General features: G+C 34.1%; 2 protein-coding genes and 1 long non-coding RNA gene across 4 annotated transcripts; all 3 read right to left on the bottom strand.

Annotated features, from left to right (window-relative positions):
- Positions 1–259: 259 nt before the first annotated feature.
- Positions 260–2,146, bottom strand: LOC107939244 (uncharacterized). Its single transcript, XR_001695089.2, has 4 exons — positions 1,192–2,146; positions 825–955; positions 623–735; positions 260–505 (listed from the first exon to the last, which is right to left on the bottom strand). It is a non-coding gene; the product is annotated as an uncharacterized lncRNA (long non-coding RNA).
- A 6,694-nt stretch (positions 2,147–8,840) lies between these two features.
- On the bottom strand, positions 8,841–12,743 carry LOC107909505 (U-box domain-containing protein 44). Of its 2 annotated transcripts, XM_041089007.1 has the most exons (5): positions 12,601–12,743; positions 11,970–12,395; positions 11,082–11,887; positions 10,673–10,970; positions 8,841–10,583 (listed from the first exon to the last, which is right to left on the bottom strand). In XM_041089007.1, the coding sequence occupies exons 3-5, from the start codon at positions 11,871–11,873 to the stop codon at positions 9,004–9,006; spliced, it is 2,670 nt and encodes an 889-aa protein (XP_040944941.1). In that variant the 5' UTR covers positions 11,874–11,887; positions 11,970–12,395; positions 12,601–12,743; the 3' UTR covers positions 8,841–9,003. The 2 variants fall into 2 exon arrangements, with proteins under 2 accessions (XP_040944941.1, XP_016692533.2); XM_016837044.2 differs by having other exon boundaries at positions 11,082–12,395.
- Positions 12,744–13,317: 574 nt separating this feature from the next.
- On the bottom strand, positions 13,318–14,730 carry LOC107908241 (ethylene-responsive transcription factor LEP). Its single transcript, XM_016835479.2, has one exon. It carries the CDS (start codon positions 14,490–14,492, stop codon positions 13,674–13,676), a length of 819 nt encoding a protein of 272 aa, XP_016690968.2. The 5' UTR covers positions 14,493–14,730; the 3' UTR covers positions 13,318–13,673.
- Positions 14,731–19,331: the final 4,601 nt, after the last annotated feature.

The following is a 19,331-nucleotide window of genomic DNA, read 5'->3' as shown; positions in this document are numbered from 1 at the left end:
TATATACACAAATACATATGTATAGGAAAATTATCTGAATGAATGGTTAATATTTATTATCAGCAAAACTTAGTATATACACACATAAATTAAGGTAAGATAATTAACTCGATATCTAGCTTGAGCAGCTCGAGTTTGTCTAAACAATACATCAAAACTTTTTATTTTGAAGCTTATAAACTTAAACAGCTTAAGTGTCTTATTTTTCATTATGCTATAAAGGGAATATAAATAAATACCAGAATTTTGATACGAAAAATTGCAGCAAGCAAAGCAATATCCTGCTATTAAACTCACTATAAAATATGTAATATAGCAAACAAAGATCTCTCAACTGATCTTTAATCTTTTTAATCATTTGTAAATAAAAGAAAAAATTACAAAAAAGAACAACCTGCAGAATGTTTGATGACAAAAACTAACAAAAATCCATGATTCAATATCAAATTCAAGATGCATTCTCCTTTTTCAGCTTAGCAAGTTCTTGCTTGATGACTCCAGACCTCTGCAAAACCGTATTACAGCTCGTCAAGCTTCGATTGAAGTTTTGAGGAAGTGCTTTCAAGAAAAGAACTCTGGTATAAAACGGGTAGACACAATAGGGGGTGTATCGGAAACTGACCTTGATCTTAGCCAACATAAGCTTGAACCTATCAAAGTCGTTGAGAGATGCTCTTCTCTTCTGGACAATCAACTTTCTACCCCACGAGCTACTTTCCCATTTGTTCTTAACATCTGTAAGTTAACATAAGAGTGATAAGAAAGAAAACATATCTTCAAGAAATAACATTACAAATGCTGGTGAAAGCTGTTGTCGTCCTTACCAGCCTTCTCCATAGCTTCGATCAACCCATTTGTTCTTGGGAACACGTGGAATGTCAATTGTGATATCTGTCAATGTAAGCCTCTTGAAGTTCATTTGGCCTCTTACCATATCCGGGGCATCAACAAGTGCCTGCCACATTAAAAATAGTCACTTCTTACACGCACATCTCCAAATAACACCTATAGGACTTCAACTAGACTAGTTGGCTGATAAAGGAACATTGATAATTGAGCAGACCATAATCCAAAGACTAAAACCAGCAAGATGGGTTAGTAGAAAAATTATGCAGCCAAAATCTAATGGTCACATTAAAGACATGTTTAAACCCTTCATATGACATGTGATAAAGGAAAGGGCTTTCTTACATGACCACAGGTAAGTTTGCAGGCAATTGCATGACTTGCTTCATGCAAGAATACTGTAATGAGCTTAAAAGGCAGCAACAGCACTATTCTCCATATCTACAACAATCAGGGGGAAACATTAGGTCAATCCATTTAAGCAAACAGAGGCAACCAGTTCAAATTCCAAAGAATGCTGTATCTTTTAACAGAAATTCAACTGCAGTGAATCCCCCTAGAAAACTCCTAAAACCTTGGCATCCTCATCCTTATGAACAACTTATGAAAATTGTTGTAAATGCCATAGCATTTATGAGTTCCTTATGAACAGATTTACAACAAGTATTACAAAAGTAAATCACAAATGCTCCAAGAAAAGAACCCAATTTCCTTCAACGTGCAAACCAAGAAACTATTTAAACTGAATCTATTTCGTAATTCAAATTACCATCAATTTTCTTGGAAGTAAGTGAATGCAAATGCATGCAGGAGATAATATCAATGGAGAAGCAGATCGAAGAAACATTCTAAAACAGAGGATTAATTTGCTTCCCTCGATTGAACTCCCTCAAATTGAAAGATCTTCAGAAACTCATTGGATTTTTCCATGAAGATTATACTGTTGACTTCCCAGCCTTAAAGATTCTTGAGATAGAAAACAGTCCAGACTTGAAGGCATTCATCCATAAATCTATCGACAAATATAACCCTACTGGTGGAGTTTTGTTCAACGAAAAGGTACTGTTTTTAACGCAGTGAATTGTACCTTATTTCCATTTCTCTTGTTATAATTAACTCTTCTAATCATTTCTTCCACAGACATGAATACTGACATCAACTATATTACTTCTGTTAAATTCACCATCTCTAAACAACATAAATTCAAGGATTAACTAAACATAACAATAAAAAGAATTCAAAACCCCAAAAAGAACAAATCTTGCAGAGACCCAAAATTAAAAAAAAATGAAACATGATTACATATGGCTTGTAAATTGAAGGTTTAGTTAACCTGTAATGAATATGGATTTCCTTTGAAATAGATTGAAGCCTTGAGTGGAGCCTGGAAAGAAGCAGAAATGGCGATAACTAGGCGCAGGCAAGGCAACCAAGAAGAGGAATAAATTAGGAGGAATGGAAAGCTTAAAAACCCAAAACACTAACCTGTAAATGACCAAATCCGGGCACAGTGCGATGAAGAAGAAGCTGTAATCAGAAAAGGGGAAACCGATTACATGCAGAATCAGCAGAGTGAAACAAATCTGGAGGGGATTAACTTGCCAACAACGAATTCGGCAGAGGCTAGAAGGAACAGAAGAGAAACGGGGAAGCAGATAGGAGGGTATAACAGGGATGGTAAACCTATGCGGAGCCTAATCTGAGCAAATGGGGTGTATTAGAAATCGGTGGATTTCACCGATTAAGTTAGTCGCGTATGACAGCCGTAATAGAAAAACCACGAACCAAACAATGGCATAGAGGCGTCTTAAGTAGGCCCCACCGATTAGGGGTGTATTGGCTATGCCAATACACCCAACCAAACATGCCGTCATACTTAAAATTCATTACAAGAACATATACATATATGTAAGCATGCTTATTCAAATATAGCATATACATATAAATTAAAATTCACATATACATATCTATTCAAAATTTCTCATACAATCATGGGTTACATAACTTTAAATAAATCCAAGAGTTTATACATATATATACCTACATATATATATTCGCACCATATATATATTATACATTCCTTTGATTAAAATCAAGAATTTATACCTATGCAACATTCATACTTTAACTAATTTCAATAACTTTTATATATATATATTCTAGCATTATATATATATACATGCTTATTCGAATATCAACTATACTCTTATACATTTCTTACCTTTATTTCAACCCATAAATGTATACAAGATTATACTTGTATATTCGAACATGCTATATATGTAATTATCATCCATACTTCAAAATTTATTTAATCAATATACTTTTAATTATAGCTCAACACAAAATACAATTAGTATACATGTATAAATATTAACTTAATAACTTTTAATTGCTAATAGACTTACCTCGGATATCAGCGGACACGATCGACTATTCGATTACTTTCGTTTTTCCCTGATCCAAATCCGTTTTCTTCGTTTCTTGATCTAACATAATCAAATTTAACCTTTTTAATTCATCAAAACATTCAATTAAGTCCAAAAATACATAAATGGGAAAATTACCATTTTGCCCCTAACATTTTACACTTTTTGCAATTTAGTCCTTTTGCACAAAACACAAAATACACAAATTTTGCCCACACTAATCTAGGGCCTAATGTTCCTTGTCTTCATACAATTCCACACATTTCATTTATTTCACATTTTAGTCTCTAAAAAAATATTATTTTTGCAATTTAACCCTAATTACTCAATTTCACCAAAAATTCCAATACAAAACATATTAATCTAAAACATATCTTTCATTATTCATTATCAAACATCACAAAACACAATTATTCATCAATGGCATAGCTCAAAATATTCATCAAAATCAAAAATTCAAGCATGGGTCGGATAGTACTCGAAGCAACGATCTCAAAACATAAAAATCATCAAAAACCGAACAAAATTCATACCTTAATCCAAGCTTGAAAGTGCCGAATTTTTCCAAAGCTTTAAACCCTTATTTTCTCTCTTAGTTTCGGTAGAAAAAGATAAAGAACATGTTTTAAATTTGTTATATTTGACATATAATAACCATAATAATTAATTTACTTAATTAACCTTTGTTAAAATATAATGTATAACACATATTATAAGGTCATTCTTGCCCATTGCCATCCACTCACTTAATGGTGGACTAATTGCTTCTTAAATCCTCCAAATTATAAAGACAATAACAAATAGACACTTTCATATTTAACCATTAAATTTTTATTTTACGCGATTTAATCCTTTTATTTAATCGGACACTCAAACAACAAAAGTAAAACACGAAAATTTCACACAATCAAATGCACACAAAATAAAAACACAAAATAATATTAAAATATTTTTTTGACTCGGACTTGTGGTCCCGAAACTACCATGTCCGATTAGAGTCGAAATTGGGCTGTTACAACCGGAATGTCGTCCTCGCATCCGTTGGCACCTTGAGCTGGTTTGGTTTCTACCGGTTTGGTTTAGGCTAAGACGTTCTGATCGGTCTGGTCCAACCATCAGTTGGACCGTCAGCTCGGTTTCACATACCAAACCTTATTCGACCAGTTTTTGGGTCTTGGTCTCGATTTTGGGCTCCCGGGCCTAATTTACGATCTCAAGTCCAATTTTCTAGTTCAATTACCCTTTGAGCCTATTGTCTGACTTGAAAATTAATTTCTAAAAATATCATATTAATTCGATCAATTTAATTTTACTTGATCAAAATTAATTTTCCAAAATATCACTTAGATTTTCCAAATTAATTTTTGAAGAAAATTCTTTAATCAAATTCTCTAGTTGAACAATTCTTGCGACCGCCCAATTCACGTCGAATAAATCGACTCAATTAAATTATTTTCAAAGTCGTAAACTTTTCTTTTAATTCAAATACAGTCCGATCAAGTCTTTGTTGAGCTAGCGGAGAGACCAATCGGACATATACAATTAGGCTTTAGTAATTGTAATTATGTCCAGAAACATCATTCCGATAATTTAAAATTACTTAATCATTAAGTCAGTTCACAAGAAGTATCATGATTGAAAACTCCTTATTACATACCCTTTACGAAAGCAATTCATCTAACTGCTTTGTCCAATGACCTCGTCATATGTGTGTTACCCTCATATGATATCATTGATTCTTTTGAGTTAAATTCGTTCACTAAATACAATCTTATTTTATCTCATTGTCATCATTATGTCTTCTTAATGATTAATATGATCACTATCAACAAATGACTGTGATAAATTGCTCATTTGAGAACAAGCAACTCGTGGTCACATTTCATATTTATCAATCCACACAATGCCAATGAGAGGATATCGTTAACTCTTTAATTGAGCAATGAATTCCCCTGTTGCTAGTAAAACTCATGTACCCAACATACCGGTTATTGGCTTGATCATCTTTAGAGTATAAACCTTCACTTATATCAAAGCACATGAGTTACATACGCATGGTCAGTGACTAACTCAGGATTTAGGTAAATCACACCATGAATATCACATGTGAATTAATTTAAAAACAAATTCAAAATTAATTCATCTTAGGTCTATTCCAATGTATCATTCTACCAATGAATACCTTTATGTCTCTACCAGTAGAGTCAATTGCTTCGATAGTCAAGACTAGTCATCTCCTCAATTGGAATTGTAAATGACATAATAATTCTTCTCAGTATTTAAATCAAATGTTTATTTGATTATTTTACGAGATTACGGACTTGTTTAGATTATCTAATGAAGTAAATTGTCTTTCTCGCAATGTAAACGTTCTTACAATGCCACTTATAATCAGTTTGAACATAGATAATAAATGAGTTAATATTTGCTTGTCACAATTTCTCTATGCATGCAAAATATGAAAGATAGAAATATAAGACATAATAGTGAAATGTGAAACTGTAACACCCCTAACCCACAACCGTTTTCGGAATAGGGTTTCAGAGCATTACAGATCAAATAGATATAATTTTAAGCATTTCAAAACAATCATCCTAGGTGTCTAACCAATGTACCCTCATAGGTACCACATTTATATCATCAAAATATATCAATAAAACATCATTCAAATCCAATTTGTAAACATGTTAAATTTAATCTATTTTGCCTAATTCATATTCATTTAAACATGAACTTAAACATTTCATAATATGACCTCAAACATAAACACTTATTTATATATATATCCAACTAATATTAATTTATAATCTTATTTACAATCTATCCATAAAATAGTTAACATTAGACACCCTAGGTACATGCCGACACATTTTAAAAGGATAAACATCACCACATTTGAGTTCGGGATTGTTGTTGGATGCTGGATCGACGATCAAAATTAAGTACCTAACCTGCGCACAGAAAACAAAATCGTACGCTGAGTAAAAACTCAATGGTATTTCTATAACCCAAATATTTAAAGATAAGAAATTACAAATATACGATTGAAATATAAACACATATTAATATTTAATTATTACAACAACCATATCATATTTCATTTGTTTTACAAATATCTCATTTCACATACTTGCTATATAAATAGCTTTTCACAATTTATTTCACACTTCATTATACAATTGTATTATCCATTCCATATTCATTTCATGAGTATATAACTCATATATTTCATATATTTGCAACATATTTCACATTCTATTTTCAATTCACTATTTCACTTTCATTTCTCATACCATGCCATTTCAATATCAATCATAAAACTTTATTATTCATTTACCCCTATTAACACGACTCGGACTCGGACGGATATGCGGATCCAACCAAAACACACCAGTTTGGCACCCAGTGCCTCATCAGATAATTCGAAGTAATAATTTGACACCCAGTGTCTCATCGGCTAAACCGAAGTAAATTGGCACCCAGTGCCTCATCGAATTAATTCGAAGTAGTAAATTAACATCCAATGTCTCATCGACTCGAAGTCAAAGAAATTCCTGAACTCTTCCCATCCTATGGCATGTCATCTATATCCGACTCAGTCTGATACAGTAAATAGGGTTTCAATCACTTTTCAAATACAACCAATATTCATTTCAATTCAAATAATCAATCCATTCAATATATATATCTACCAATTCAAAACATCAATTACTCACCTCAACACTTACCATATACATTAAATAAAAATTACAACAATTAATAACTAGCTTCGGATTATAGAAATACAAACTAAAATTTTGAGTTATTCCTCGTCGACTTTATTTTTCCCCTTTTTAGTCGAGGATTCCAGTACGACGTTAGCTACGGAATTAAAACAATTAAAATTCATCAATACCACACAATTTAATTTCATATTGTAAATTTCAAATTTTACTCAATATTTGTCTAATTTCCAATTTAGTCTCTAGACCGAGACTAATTTTATTTCTTCACAATTAATTCTATATTTTCATTCAATTTCTACTTTAAACTAGATTTAACTCTCTAATTTCACTTAAATCCCTAAATTTCAAAATTTTCACAATTTAGTCCCTCCCTAATACTCAAAATTTACAATTCAATCCTTTTTCATTTCTAACTTAAAAATCTATCAATTTAGTCCCTAATACTCAAATTATTCAATATAGAAAACATTTAAAAACTCAATAATTTTTAAAATTTTGACATAGGTTGGGTAGTATTTAATTCCGGAAATCCAAAAACATAAAAATTACAAAAAAAGAGACTAAATTAATTAACCAATTAAACTTAGAACTTTGAAACCCCTAAAGCCCTTCGTCTTTCTCCTTTCTCCCTATTCTTTTTCTTTCTTTCTTTCTTTCTTTCTATTTCCTTTTTCTTTTATTTATTTGTTTTATTATTATTATTATTATTATTATTATTATTATTATACATACTTAAATGTTAAGTAAATGTATTTTATTATAATATATATTAAATTTTACATATAACTTTACTTATGCCGCCTCATTTAAGAAAAATGGCATAATTGCTTTTTCAGTCCGTTTAATTTTTCTTTAATCTATAATTTAACTTTCACTCTTTATGCAATTTAATCCTTATATCTAATTACTTTTAATTCATACAAATTCACTTAATCAAAACCTAATTAACTACACAACTAGCTTCATAAATATTTCTAATAAATATTTACGAGTCCAATTTACGGAAACGGAATCTCGAAAATGCATTTTTCGATGCCCTTAACTATCGAGTCGTTACAGAAACTTATTTATTCATCGTTCAAATACATAGAAAACTTATTTCCGAATAGAATGTTGGAAAAAAAATATTACTTATTGACCTAAATTGAATAAACTCATTAGGACCTTTCACCTTCCATATAAGTACCACATTAGTCATTCTTTAAGTGCATCCATCACCCATTCTTTCACAATATCCTAATATTTTTTTTTAATAGAAGAATCCACAATAAAGTAAGTCAAACATATAGATACATATAAAGGTACCAAAAGGTTCTTATATGAATTTATTCGGACTTTATTACGATCATAGTTCTAAAATCTTAAAAAAAAAAAATCTGAATTCATAATAACTAAATTTCATAATATTTGAATTTAAAAAAATCAGATAGAATAGATTAGAATATCAAATTATTTACTATCTATTGTTAACCCATCCTAATATCTGTAATGTGGAAATATGCTTTTGTTGTTTCTTAGGAGTGAACCACTTGTAACTTTGTTATCCAAAGTAAAGCATTCACTGCACAGGCAATAGATATCAAATCAGGTGTTGGAAAGTGATTTAAGGCTTTGCAACTTGCAGAATGGTTTACAGTGCCGCTCTTGCATATAATAAATACAACAATATAAATCGTAGATGCTTCTAAGTCCATTCAAAACTGCTGAGAAGCCTATTAATTCCATTGAACCACTCTGAATAGTATACATTATATACTCTAAAACAACATGATTCCATGGTATCAATCTGCATATGACCTTTCTGTTTGCATGGTGATCTATCTCATTAACTCACTAAGCATTGTTCTAAAGAATTTCTTTTTATTATTTCTGATCAGCTGGAAAATGAATATGCTATGTTTTTGGTTTTGGTCTGAGTTCAACCCTTGACCTTACCTAAAGAATTGATTAGGACTCTGTACAAGTTCTGGTTCAAGCTTCCTATTTACAGAAAACAAACAATTTCAGAAATAGGAGGATTGCTCAGGAAGAATATTCATGTTCTTAAGCACCAGAGCTACTTTCTTTCGAAGGGCATCCTCGTGGAGCAATTGGATAAGGATTCCCTCACACCTCTGAAACAACGCATCACTTATTTGTGAATGGTTTAGGATCTTCTGGAGTAAGTCCAAGGCTTTTGTTTTGGCAGACAAGGATCCCTTCTCTAGGACCTGCAGAATTGCCACAACACCTTCACTCTCTACAATGGCAGCACTTGCATTTGAATGTGACAATGTACTGTGATCTTCTAACAATGTTTCAAGTGCCATTAGGGCAGCCTCTGCCACACCCGAGTTTGTATCACTCAAAGTTCGCAATAGTGGCTTCACAGCATCTGCCTTGACAAGGCAGAAAGTAAGTCTCTGCGAACATGCAACTCCATGGAGGGGGCATAAAATTTCATTGTCTGCTGAGCCTGAGCAGCACCACGACATGTTAGGGAAGAGCTTCTTCATGCTAAGCAGTGGCATGGAGTTCTCTTGCTTCAGTCTGATGCTTGTTTCTGCGAATGACAGGCTGGTGGACCGTGATAGATGTGCAAGAGCAATGGCAGTTCGCTGCTTGGCCAGCGAGCTACCTGTAGAAAGCAGTCGAATTAAAGATGGAAAGAGCTCAAGCTGTCCTACTTGCCTCCAGAGTTGGGGCTTGGTGGGTTCCGTGAAGCGTAAAAGTGCAGCTAGTGCATTTTCAAGTAGGGACTTGTCTTGGTTAGTGGATGCTCCAATCACACCAAATTCTTCCTCCGAATTGCAAATCACTTCATGAATGGCTTTTAAAGTTTCTGATTTACGGAGTACTTCATCAATAGCTATATCATCTTTTGGAAGTTGGCTAATTATTCCAGCAGCAAGGGACCTTTCTTCAAAATTAGGCGAACATGCTAGGATGGATGCTAAGGTGTTGATGGCAGTTTCTTTTCCAGGGGATGGTGGGACAGGAACCCCGTCAGGATGATCTTCAGACACACAATGTATTAGCTTCATTGCCCATTTTCTAACTGAAGGATGATCACTACCAAGGCAAGAAAAAAGGTTATCCACGGCATCTGTGTTCGATCGTATTATATTTTGAGCTTTCTTTGACTTATTGCCTAGCTCAAGCAGCAGGTGCAAGAACTTGACCTTAAATTGACAATCAAATTTTGCAACAAATTGCAAAAGGAGACCGACATTATGCTGTGATTGCAGCTCCTGGAGCCCTTGATACATCTGAAATTGAGGAGGCTGACATGCTTCTATCAGTAGAGCTAGAATCTCAGCAGCTTCTTGTTTAAGGAGAGGATCTGACCTGAATGAAATGAGATTAAGTAAAAGTGGTATAGTTTCCGGATCTGATACAAACCGCTTTACCATCTTGGGATACGGTACAAGCTTCTTGACACATTTGATGCAAGCAGATTTCCATGCTGGGGAATTTGAGGATAGCAAGTGAACTAGATTGTGAACAAATTGTTTATCTTTCAGGTCATTGATGCTGTTTTCTTTGAGCTGCATCTTTTCCAAGGCTTCAGCCATCAATGCTTGGGTCTCTTGTTGTCCTGCAGCTGCAAGAACAGGCTTTCAAGTAAGTTAATTTACTCAATAAACATATCGTACTATCAGTTTTTTATCTCGATTGTATCTGGTGCTTCACCTTGGTTGAATCGAGCAACAAATGACTGAAAGTATCCAGCTTCAGCCATCTTCACAGCGAAGTGTGTGTTGGAAGAAAGATTCTGCAATACAGCTTTAGCTTTCGACGAGGTATCAGGGTTGGGGTTACTGAGCAAAGAAACCAGGACAGGAATACAATCCTTGGTATTCCCAATTCTCTCTATGAGAGTTTCTGTTTTAGACAGTTCCAACAGGATGGAAACTGAATTGGCTTCTGTTTCACCATTGTACATGCGCTTCACAATGCGGCGAACAGCTCCTGCGTCAACAATCTGTAGCTGTAATTCCCAAAAAAAGAAATCTTAATCATCATATTTGAATGCTTGCTCCAATGAAAAATATATAATAACAAAAGAACATAATGGATTAGAAACCCAGTCTTTCCTTACCTTATGGTCCTCACAGTATTTAGCTAAACAATAAAGGCATTTCTCTGCAGCCACACTGTTAAGCCTAGTGTCCTTTAACGACTCGACGAACTTCGGTATGAGTCCCTCCTCTGCAGCTTTCACTGCATATTCAGAGATTTCCACCAGATCCTGCATATCATCGAAGGCTTTGTTTTCTCTAAAAGGATCATCGGAATTGATACCGGCAACTGCAGCTTGAAATTTCCAGTCCATATCTCTTTTCTTCCATTCTTGTATAGAGCTCCGGAGGTTAACATTAGGAGTAAGCTCCTGACTTTGAAGGTCTTGTCGGCAAGTGGGACAATCATAGTTTCCACGCTTGAAATATTCCTGAATAGCCTTCCTCTCAAAGCTGTGGCCACAGATAATTGCAACCGGGTCTACCATCATCTCATCGCACAAGGGGCATATGAAGGAACCGATAGGGTATTGGTTGTGGTATGTTGAGGTATCCTCATTCAGTGGCCTTGAAACCATTTCGGTACTGTACAATAAGTTTATCAATTGAGAAAGCTCAAGTGCCTCCGCCAGCTTCTTTTGAACTTCCATCTCATGTTTTTCCTGCTTCAAAAGTGCCAATTCATTTTTTACCAAAGATGCATCGGCATTGGCACCGACTGCTTCCGCGATTTTCTCCAGGAGCTGCACAGCACTCTTTCTGTTTCTACTGCTCCGGGATATTGAATTCTTTATTTCTGAAGCAATTGTTTGTGTTGATGCTGACATGCGGAACTCCATTGAACTCAGGTGCTCGATGATACGGGTATTCATACTCTTCAAGTTCACTGCCATATCAAGATTAATCAACTCAAATGAGGAAACGATTGCAGCTATATCTTTGGCTAAATATTGCATCTGCGAGAGTACCGAATGCGAGTGAAGTATGAACCGGAGATGGCTTCCGGATTTATAATCCTTGATCATCTTGTGGGCTTTCCTTAGCTGGCTGTTCAGTTTCTCCAATGCTGCCTTGGTGAATTCTGAACCCATTGAAGTTTCAATTTGGTTCACATTTAAGGCCTGCAAAAGAGTATCCAACTCAGAGATACTAGTGGAGAATTCTCGGAAGTTGTCTTTCTCAAGCACAACATCCCTTGTTTCCTTAGCAAGATCCACTATTTGCAACCCCACCCTGTTCCACAGTTCCTGTAATACTGCTCCACCAACATCCTCAATTCCAATTCTAAAGTCCATCCAAGACATTGGAAGGAGCTGTAAGAATTAACTCCTGTTTTAAAAGGTAAATTCCTTCCACAGCTGCTCGCTACAACTTTGGCATGTAATAATAAACCTCTGCAAAATAACAAAACAAAAAGAAGCCCTTATCAATGGCCTTTATTCCTATGTTGTACAATCAGGATTACTAAGAAACAATAACTGCCCTATGCAAGAACTTTGCTAATGATATGATATCTCTTTCATGGTTCACCTAAAATTCGTTAATAGGACTTAACTAAAAAAAGAAAGGAAAAAAAAAAAAAAGAGTTGAACTTGAAACCTGGTGTGTTGATTCTTGGGGCCAATAGGAGGTTGAAGGTGAAGTTGCCGGGCTCTCCAAGAAACGGATTGTTTAGAAAAGACCATAAGAATACGTTGACGCTTTCAAGTGACACAAGGGAAGATATAATTTGTAGTTTTTATAGTGTGAAGATGGAAGATTTTAAAGGAAAGTCTTGTTAACGTGCACAATGGGACCGCGGTTGGACGTTGGAACTTTTCACGCAGACTACGCGGCTTATAAGCACTGATTCTCTGAACCCACATCCACACAGGAACCAGTTATCACACCCCACAATCAACAATATAAGCAGCACTAATTACGTTGGCTCTTCCACTTGGGTGACGGAATTTCATCACCAAGACCATGGAGTATACTGATGTCAAAGATGTCGTCATTACCGGGAACCATTCAAATGGCAACGCAACCACTATGCTTGGTAGTAAAGTCACCTTCAGTGGGGTATTACAAAATTGGCTTTTGCTTCTCCAAGATGGCACCCTTCATCATTTCATTTAAAAAATTCAAACGCGTCAATTGGGGATTCTTTCTTATTGGGCTGCGTAAATTAAAATTTTGTTTTCCCACTTAATAAATTAGAGCTGAACTAGTTTAATTTTAGAACTAAGTGGCAGCACTTTTTGACGTCATAATATGAATTTTTGGAGTTCTTAGATTGCGGCACCCTATTACAACACATGTCTATTAAGAGCACGTGTTAATCCATTAAAAGTAAAAACATTCAAGCTGCTGGCGATGGTGTGAATTGTGATCACACATTTTACATTTACTTACAAACCAAAAAAGGCCATTTATCTTGGCCCCGTACACCTTTGACCGAAAAAGGCAATGACATGAACCACAAAAACAGGCTTGGAAGCAGGACCCTTTTCCCCAAATTGGACCCTAAATCCAACAACAACCCATGAAACCCGTACTTACGTACGCCCCAAAATCATCAAAATAAGCAAAAAGCCACTAACAGCAACATCCCCAAACTAAGACCGACAATTTTTATTTTTTTTTTGAAATGATAATATTTTTTTAACAGAAGACAGAAGTTGTAGTTGCTATTAAAAGAAGTAGCCCGATGATGATGAACCCAAATCAAATCCTTCAGCTACCGTATCAGGAACCGATGGTATCTTCCCGAAGACTGGAGTGTGCTGCATAAGTTCGTAAGAGCTAAAGTCGAAAAATGGTTGACTGACTCCTGAGTCAAATCCATCTGCAGACCCGAGAAGGCCTGTGTCACTCCACGATCCATAAGTATAACTCATATCAACTCCAGAGCCATAACAAGTAGAAGAGACGTCCGGAGGCAATGGTGGCAGCTCACAGTCATCGCTGAACTGTTGAGAACCACCATTTCCAGCAGCATCCATGACGCCAGTAATGGGGGTGTAAGACACTAGTGTATCGCTACTCTCTTGGTTCCATCCAGAAGAGAAGTGGCAGGCATTGAAAGGGTCTTGAGTGAAGAAAAGCTGGTTTTGGTTAGCATCCGTTTGTTGGTGAAACGGTGGGTGAATGGGAAAAATTGACGACATGTCATGCTGTGATTCGTCAGGGGAAATGATGGAGGTGACCGATGAGCCAACTGGCATATCGGAATAAACGAAGTTGGTCCGAACCTTAGAGCCGCGCATGGAGCGAGCGGCACGGTCGTAGGCTAAGGCTGCTTCTTCGGCAGTGTCAAAAGTGCCAAGCCAATGCCTTTCTTTCGTGGAAGGGTCTCTTATCTCCGCTGCATATCTGCCCCATGGCCTCCTCCTTACTCCCAAGAACCTTGCCTCTTGTTGCTGTTGTTGCTGTTGAGGCTGCTTTTGTTGCTGCTTTCTCTTGTTTTTAGAAGAAGAAGGAGAGTTAATCTTTGAGTTGTTGAAATCCATGAAGATAATGAAAGAAACAATAACTTGTGTTTCCTTTAGTGTTTGTCTCTCTGGGTTCTTAATGCTTCTTCCTTTTTTTTCTGATTAGATAGATAGAAAGGGAGAGGGATAAAGGGAGAAAATTCTTGGTCTTGGGAATGGAATAGAACAATAATATAGCTCGGTGGTTTTTAGGAGGGTGCTAGTTGAGGTTTGTTTATCAGCCATTTGCATTGGGGTTTAAATAAGGAGAAAATTTTCAAATGCCATCCATAGTTTTCTAAAATCCAAAATTAGGAGTGAGCAAAAGAACATTGTCCCATGCTTGCATAATGATCCTAGTGTGGGCCCTTGCTTCTGATTGGACCCTCATAAACTCCCATGAGCACAGTTGCCCTTCATGATGAGTCACTCAATACAAAGCCACTTTTCCTAATATTTGTGATGATACATATGATGTTTGAGAAACACACATCTCTGCTCCTGTTTCTTGTATTTTCAATGTAATTTTTCTTATGTATCTAAAGCAGGAAATGAGTGTATACAACCTTTTTTTTGTTGCTTTTTTTTCAATAATTAGATAGAAATATGATAAGAGATTATACGAAACTGTGATTCCATATCATTTCTATCCCTTTTTAATATGAGCATGGCAAATCAGATTTTTCTTTCAAATTTGATTTGTCTATTGGAAAGAGATAAAGATGAGGTGCAATCACAGTTTCATACAATCATTTTTCATAAGAATATAAGTAGGAAATGAGCTGCTCGCATGAATTTAGGTGAATGTAATTAATTGAATTAGTTCATGTACTATTAAATGAATTGATTTAATCTCTTTATTATTAAAAAATTTAAATAAGATTAAATTTTAAAAATGATTTTTATATAATAAATATTAATTTTATTATAATTTAGATTTATTTAATATTTTTAATAATATAAGAATTAAATTCATCACATTAATCCATGAATTTAGCGAAGATATCAAAGTGATTGTGCTGTAATATTTATGGGTTTGAGAGATTACAAAGTTATATATATTCAGGTGATTTTAGCAGTACAAGTGATGATTCATCTGCCTTGAGTTCAATCATATCCATTGGGCCATGAGTTTGAACAAGCTGATGATTTCTCCTGCAATAAGTGCAATCATGGGCTCATCACCAGCTTAATATGATTCCCATGATTGACAAGTGCTCCTTTGAATGAACTTTCTAGCAAAATTTTCATTGACTTCCCAATGATCAAATTCTCTTTGCCTTGATTTTCTATTATTTTTCTTCAAAGATTCTGACATGCGAGAGAGAGAGCCTGAGCTGAATCCGGAACTTATCATGTAAATGTACTAATAAATAAAGTCACTAGTATTTATGAGTCTGCATGACTCTGAATATATAACTTCATTCAAAAAGGTTTATAAGCTGCTGCAGTACCATATGATTGCCAATCGAAATATCATTTTCATGTGTCAGTACCCATCATTTCCACAAGTATACCTTTTTATCTCCGGGCTTAGAATACAAGTCTAAAAGATTTCTCTTTTGACGCAAAACAACACAATCCATACAAAATATATCTATATATTACGTGTAGTCCTCTAAACACTGAGAAAAAGGCCATGTTGCCCTAAGACTAACTAATACAACTGAGCCTTTTTAAATATAAAAAAAATAAACCCGGAATATCATATAATATCAGCCATGTGCATCCAATTTAAGCCAAATATAATGATAAGTTCCACGATCTTTCTGAGCTTTTTGAAGCTAAAATGTGTGCTTTTTCTTGATATTCTTCAATCCCATGGGGGCAATGCCTTTTTCTCCCTATTTTCAGAGGGTTTTCTCTTTTCTTTTTTTTACATGCCTTGCTTTTGAAGTTTTTGGAGTATCCATTCTTGTTTCACATTAGCATGTATAAGCACACTCAAATGAAATGAAGGGGGAGGCATGTTGGGTTGCATGTGGAAAGGACACATAGGCATGCTTTTTTGAACAAAACATTTCTCTAGGAAGACCTATCTATTTACTAGTGATTAATTAACATTGGCAGCATGCTTTGACCTAAAGGGACCCACTTATAACATTATATAGATACTACAAGTATTTGCCTCAGTGTTATTTGCCCTTTATTAAAAGATGAATTTGAACAAAAACAGTATTATATAAAATAGCTATGAATAATTATATTATCATATATAATATATTACTTAAATTTTTTTAAACTATCATAAAAGAATTTTTTAGCAAAAGGGTTATATAAGAAAAAGTAAAACTTTAAATCGGGAAATTGAGGTGAATTCCATGTGACTAATAAAAGAAAATCCTTATAGCCTACTACTAGGATGAATCACATTTTTAAATAATTTCCTTCCTGGTTTCCTAAATTATTATTAACAGGAAATTTTAGCCAAAATATCCTCATTACAAATCAATATATTTGATTATGATGGCAACTGGCAAGTCAAAAGAAAAAACCAAGGAAAGCAGGCTTGAGGCACAGGATGTAATTCAGTTGAATAAACAATCATTCCTATTAAATTATGAAAATTAAACAAAAGGATGTGATATATGATGGGGGTGGCATGGGTGTTATATATATATATATATTTTTTTGTGTTTTAAACATGTTAATAAAATGTTGGTATTAAATTTTGATGTAATAAATACATGTCATGTGGCAAAATCTATATAAAGGTCCAATTTTCATCTACTGCAAGTTGGTTCAAAGGTTCTTGTCTTAGGAAGTAGAAGGTATATTTATTTTATGATCAGATTTATTAATTAAAATATTGTGATGAAGAAAGAAACATGCATCCAATTAAAATGGGATGTTGAAGGAGATTTGAAGTCAAAAAACAATCCTAGGAATTTTAAAACTAATTAACTTTTTTCCCCAAAACAGAAAATATAATAAGAGTTGTTCTATTTGATGAATAAAACTCAGCCATCAGGAAACAGACAATTTTTCAAAAAATCCCAAATCAATAAAAAATATATCCCATTTCCGTATGATGTATAGGTATTTTCAAATAGGGAAAAGTGCGTATCCCAAGTTAGAAATGCTGACTTTAGAGGCAGTGTAATGTTTATCCTTAATTTGCAGTACTTGGCAAGATTTGATTCCAATATACAAAGTCACAATATTAGGTCAAAAATATGCAAAGACTTTTGAGGTGAGACGATACATATTATATTACAAGGGGCGAGAAATTTGATGTAAATGCGTTGGGATTTGGATTCAAGAGCATGCATGCACTATCTTCTCAGCATCTAATAATTGCCACTTTGTTCATTTGTCTTCCATTTTCCATTTTTATCTCTTTAATTAATATGGTTTTTCTCACTTAATTTCTTGGTTTCCGGAGCCCATTAGCTCCATTATTTTGTCCCCATGTGTTGTAAATCTGGATTTAATACTCTTCCCTTTTTCTTCCTTTAAAATTGGGTGAGAGTTGATGTTGATTGAGTGAAGGAATTAGTTTAATTTCTAATCCGGTTTTTACCAATCATGTTAAAAGGTTAAAACTAATTTTCAAAATATTGGAACAACTTCTTTTTTAAGAAAGATTTCGGAAAAAGAAATAAAAGGTAGAAAAGATCCTAGTATTGCACATGGTGTAGAGATAAAAGGGCGATATGATAATTCTTTAATTTATAGCTGCTATACTTAAATCCATAGTATCTAACTTGTAATAGTACTACTAACAATAAACAAATAAATATACCTAACCTAAGCTAACTTCGAGGATGAAAGGTGTTGGGTTATTAATTCTAGAATATAGAAAATTTTTATTTAATTTATAGACAAATATATTTATAAAAAATTAATGTATAAAACAAATAAGGTTTTGATTTAAGCGGTTTTAAACAATGGCAATTTAGGTTTAAATCTCATGTGAATATTTTTTTTAAATCTTATATTAAAATATAAAAAGATAAAAATATTATTGTTAGCTTTGATGGTCTTAAGATTTTAATATAACAACATTTAAGATAAATTTTATATATTATATTTTTTAAGTCATTTGGTGGAAATATAGTTGAAAATTTTATCAAACATTTTCAATATAATTTTAAGGCTTGAAAAATACATATTTTTTAAATTTATTAGTATTTTCAAGCTAGGTAAAACACCTCGGCCAAAAAGTGCGGTACCTAAAAGTCAGTGTGCAAAAAGGCATAAAGATACATCACCCTACTCAAGAGGTACCGCACCCTTCCAGCTAAGGTGCAATGCCTGTGGCTCAACGGTCAAATTTTGAAGAAATGTACCACACCCCAAAGGCTAGGTATTGCACCCAAAGCTCTACAAGAGATTTTAAGCTTGAAATTAATGCTTCTAATGGCTAGAATTCATCTCCAACGACCATAAACATACACAAACTCATTCCTTGATATAAATATAAGTGCTCATTATTAGATCTTTTTATCATTCTCATTTTCATTCTTTAAGGGAGCTTAACACTTGTAAACACACACCTTTGAGAGGCCTTCTTTGTTTGCATACTTCATCTTTGTTGTATAAAGCTACTTCAAAATTTTGAGGTATAAAACCTTAAGTATTTTAGTTGCACCTTGTAAAAACTAGAGGATTCTAGTTAAGGCATAAAAATCAGGGGAAAAGTTCTATTTTAGTCTTGAGAGAAAATATAGGTATTATAAAGGTTATACATTTAACTTGAAAGGTAAAAATTCAAGTATAGTGAATTAGGAAATCCATAGCGGAAGTAGGCAATAGGGCTCGAACCACTATAATCGAAGTGTCCAAGTTTTTCTTTCATTTTCTCATCATTTAAAAAAGTTTATAAGAAATTTTAAAATACCAATTCGCCACCCTCTTGGTGTTTTTGAACCAGAC

Source organism: Gossypium hirsutum, chromosome D02 (assembly GCF_007990345.1).
Source record: "Gossypium hirsutum isolate 1008001.06 chromosome D02, Gossypium_hirsutum_v2.1, whole genome shotgun sequence".
Taxonomy (NCBI): Eukaryota; Viridiplantae; Streptophyta; class Magnoliopsida; order Malvales; family Malvaceae; genus Gossypium; species Gossypium hirsutum.
Note: the sequence above shows the minus strand (reverse complement) of the source record. Positions and strands in the feature narration are given on the sequence as shown.